General features: G+C 61.8%; 1 protein-coding gene across 1 annotated transcript in view; it reads right to left on the reverse strand.

The window, feature by feature from the left end:
• Window positions 1–1,994, reverse strand: part of LOC102764946 (arachidonate 15-lipoxygenase) — an 8,967-nt gene that overhangs the window by 5,585 nt on the left and 1,388 nt on the right. Inside the window, exons 2-4 of the mRNA XM_015566899.1 lie at window positions 647–851; window positions 265–346; window positions 51–173 (exon numbers count right to left, since the gene is read on the reverse strand). Of these exons, the coding sequence (XP_015422385.1) occupies window positions 51–173; window positions 265–346; window positions 647–851 (410 nt within the window). The remainder of the gene's footprint in view (window positions 1–50; window positions 174–264; window positions 347–646; window positions 852–1,994) is intronic.

Genomic DNA, 1,994 nt, shown 5'->3' on the forward strand with positions numbered 1-1,994 from the left:
AGCCCCTAGACCAGGATACCTCCCTCTCCTCCAACCCCCACTGCTCTCACCCAATGGCCAGTGAAGTCTCAAAGTCAATTCTCTTGTCCTCCAGAAACCTCTCATCTAGTGGGAGGTCACCTAAATTGGCCGCAGCCACATTCAGGATCAGCCCATCCTTCCAGTTACCCCATCTGTGAGGCAGAAATGAAATCAGGCATTGATTCCTGGAAGGGCCAGGACTCACTGCCAGGTCAGAAGGGGTCAGGGCGGGGTAAGGCTAACCGGTACAGCTTCCTTCTCTCTTCTAGCTCCTCCTCCCTGTGTTTCTTGAACAGGCCTTGAGGGTCCTCTACCAATGACCTGCCTAGAAGACGAAAGAGGGCGTGGACAAGGGCATTGAAGAAGAGGCTTCTCCTGAGAGCCTCTCCCTGCCTCCCCTGTCCCTGCCAGGGGTGCCTCTCAGCCCACCCTTGCGGGGGAGGGGTCACCCTTCAGCATCAGGCCCCTCCCCAGTCTGTGCACCAACTCCAGCAATCCACATCTTCCAAAAGGAAAGAAGACCAGCCCTCTGTTTCTCACCCTCACACCCAGTTTCCTCTTCTCTCCCTCAGCCCCAGCTTCTCTTGGGCCCCAGAGGCCTCCTCACACCCCACCCTGCGCTCACCTGTGCCCTCGGGGAGGCTCAGGACGCCATTGCCCTCCACCCAGCGGTAGCATGGGAACCTGAACTCCTCCCCACCGGCCCCAGGGCCCTGCACGGAGATCCAGTTGCAGAACCAGGCGTCATCCTGTAGGAGGTGCTTTTTGCGCATTTTCACGAACAGCAGCGGCCCCAGGTACTCCTTCACGTCCGCCTGGAACTCCATCTCCTGAAGGCGACACGAGGGGCTCAGCATCCATGGCGATCGCCAGGAGCAGGTACTGAACGGAGCCCAGCTCCCTGCCCAGGCCCTTCTGCTGGGCCTCTGGGAAGCGGCGCCAAAGGAGCCAAAAGAGAAAGGGGGGCGCGCCGACCAGGTGTTCCCACGTCCCCATTATGGGCCGTGGAGTCCTTCAGCCCGGGTGAGGCGGAGGAGGGAAGGTGCACTCCTTCCTGCCCTCTCTCCTCCTCTCTCCTCCTCGCAGTCACTGATCCTACCGAGCGCTGAGCTGGGCGCGGGGCACCGCCGCGGGCGAGCGCACCGTTGCGCGGGGAGATACACTGCGGACCAGGCACTTGCAGCCCAGAGACCCCGGCGCCCCCTCCGCTCGTGTGAGCGGAGACCGCTAGGTGTGGAGGGTTTGACCAGGGAAAGTGAGAGAGAGGGGAGGTTGGGGAAATGCGTGCCGGGGAGAGGAAGCGAGACCCCGGAGGCTGAGCGAAGGCGAGGCGGTGTGGAGCCGAGCATGCGGCCGAGCAAGGAGCGCGTGGGAGATGAGCGTGAACAGTCTCAAAGGGCAAGCCAAGAATTCGGTCCTGAGAACCCGCAGAAGCCATTCAAATGTTCGTGGGGAGGGGCGTGTTAGGGGTGGGGGTGTATTTGGAAGATGTCCATCTGGCTGCAGAGGGCTTGGAAGGGCAGGAGAGGAAGCGGCCGGGGTGAGGGTAGAGGGCTGAGGGGTAGCGGGGGTCGGGGAAGAGGCTGAAGGTGGCCACGTAGGTTCACGAGGACACTGGTGGTCGGGGGCAGGGCGGGCATCCGAAGCCGGATGCCTGAATGTCCAGGAGGCAGAATTGACAGCGCTGGATTCTTGGTTGGAGGCTAACAGAGCTGGATGCTCGCGGGACCCCTGGGGGGTGGGGGGGGGCAAGCGGAGAGGTGTGGGGTGGGAAAGGGAGGATCTCGCTTGGGCAGGTTCCTTTGAGGTATCCCAGGGACAGACATCCGGAGCTGTGGGTCCTGGAAAGAGCTGGGCGGGCGAGGGAAATGTGGGGATGGGAAATGGGGAAGAAAAAGTAATAGCAGCCCGGGGCGAACCAGGTAGATGTGATGAGAGAGGGGAAGGGGCCAGGAAATTCAGGTCTTCCTTTC

Source organism: Myotis davidii, unplaced genomic scaffold (assembly GCF_000327345.1).
Source record: "Myotis davidii unplaced genomic scaffold, ASM32734v1 scaffold2803, whole genome shotgun sequence".
NCBI classification, from domain to species: domain Eukaryota; kingdom Metazoa; phylum Chordata; class Mammalia; order Chiroptera; family Vespertilionidae; genus Myotis; species Myotis davidii.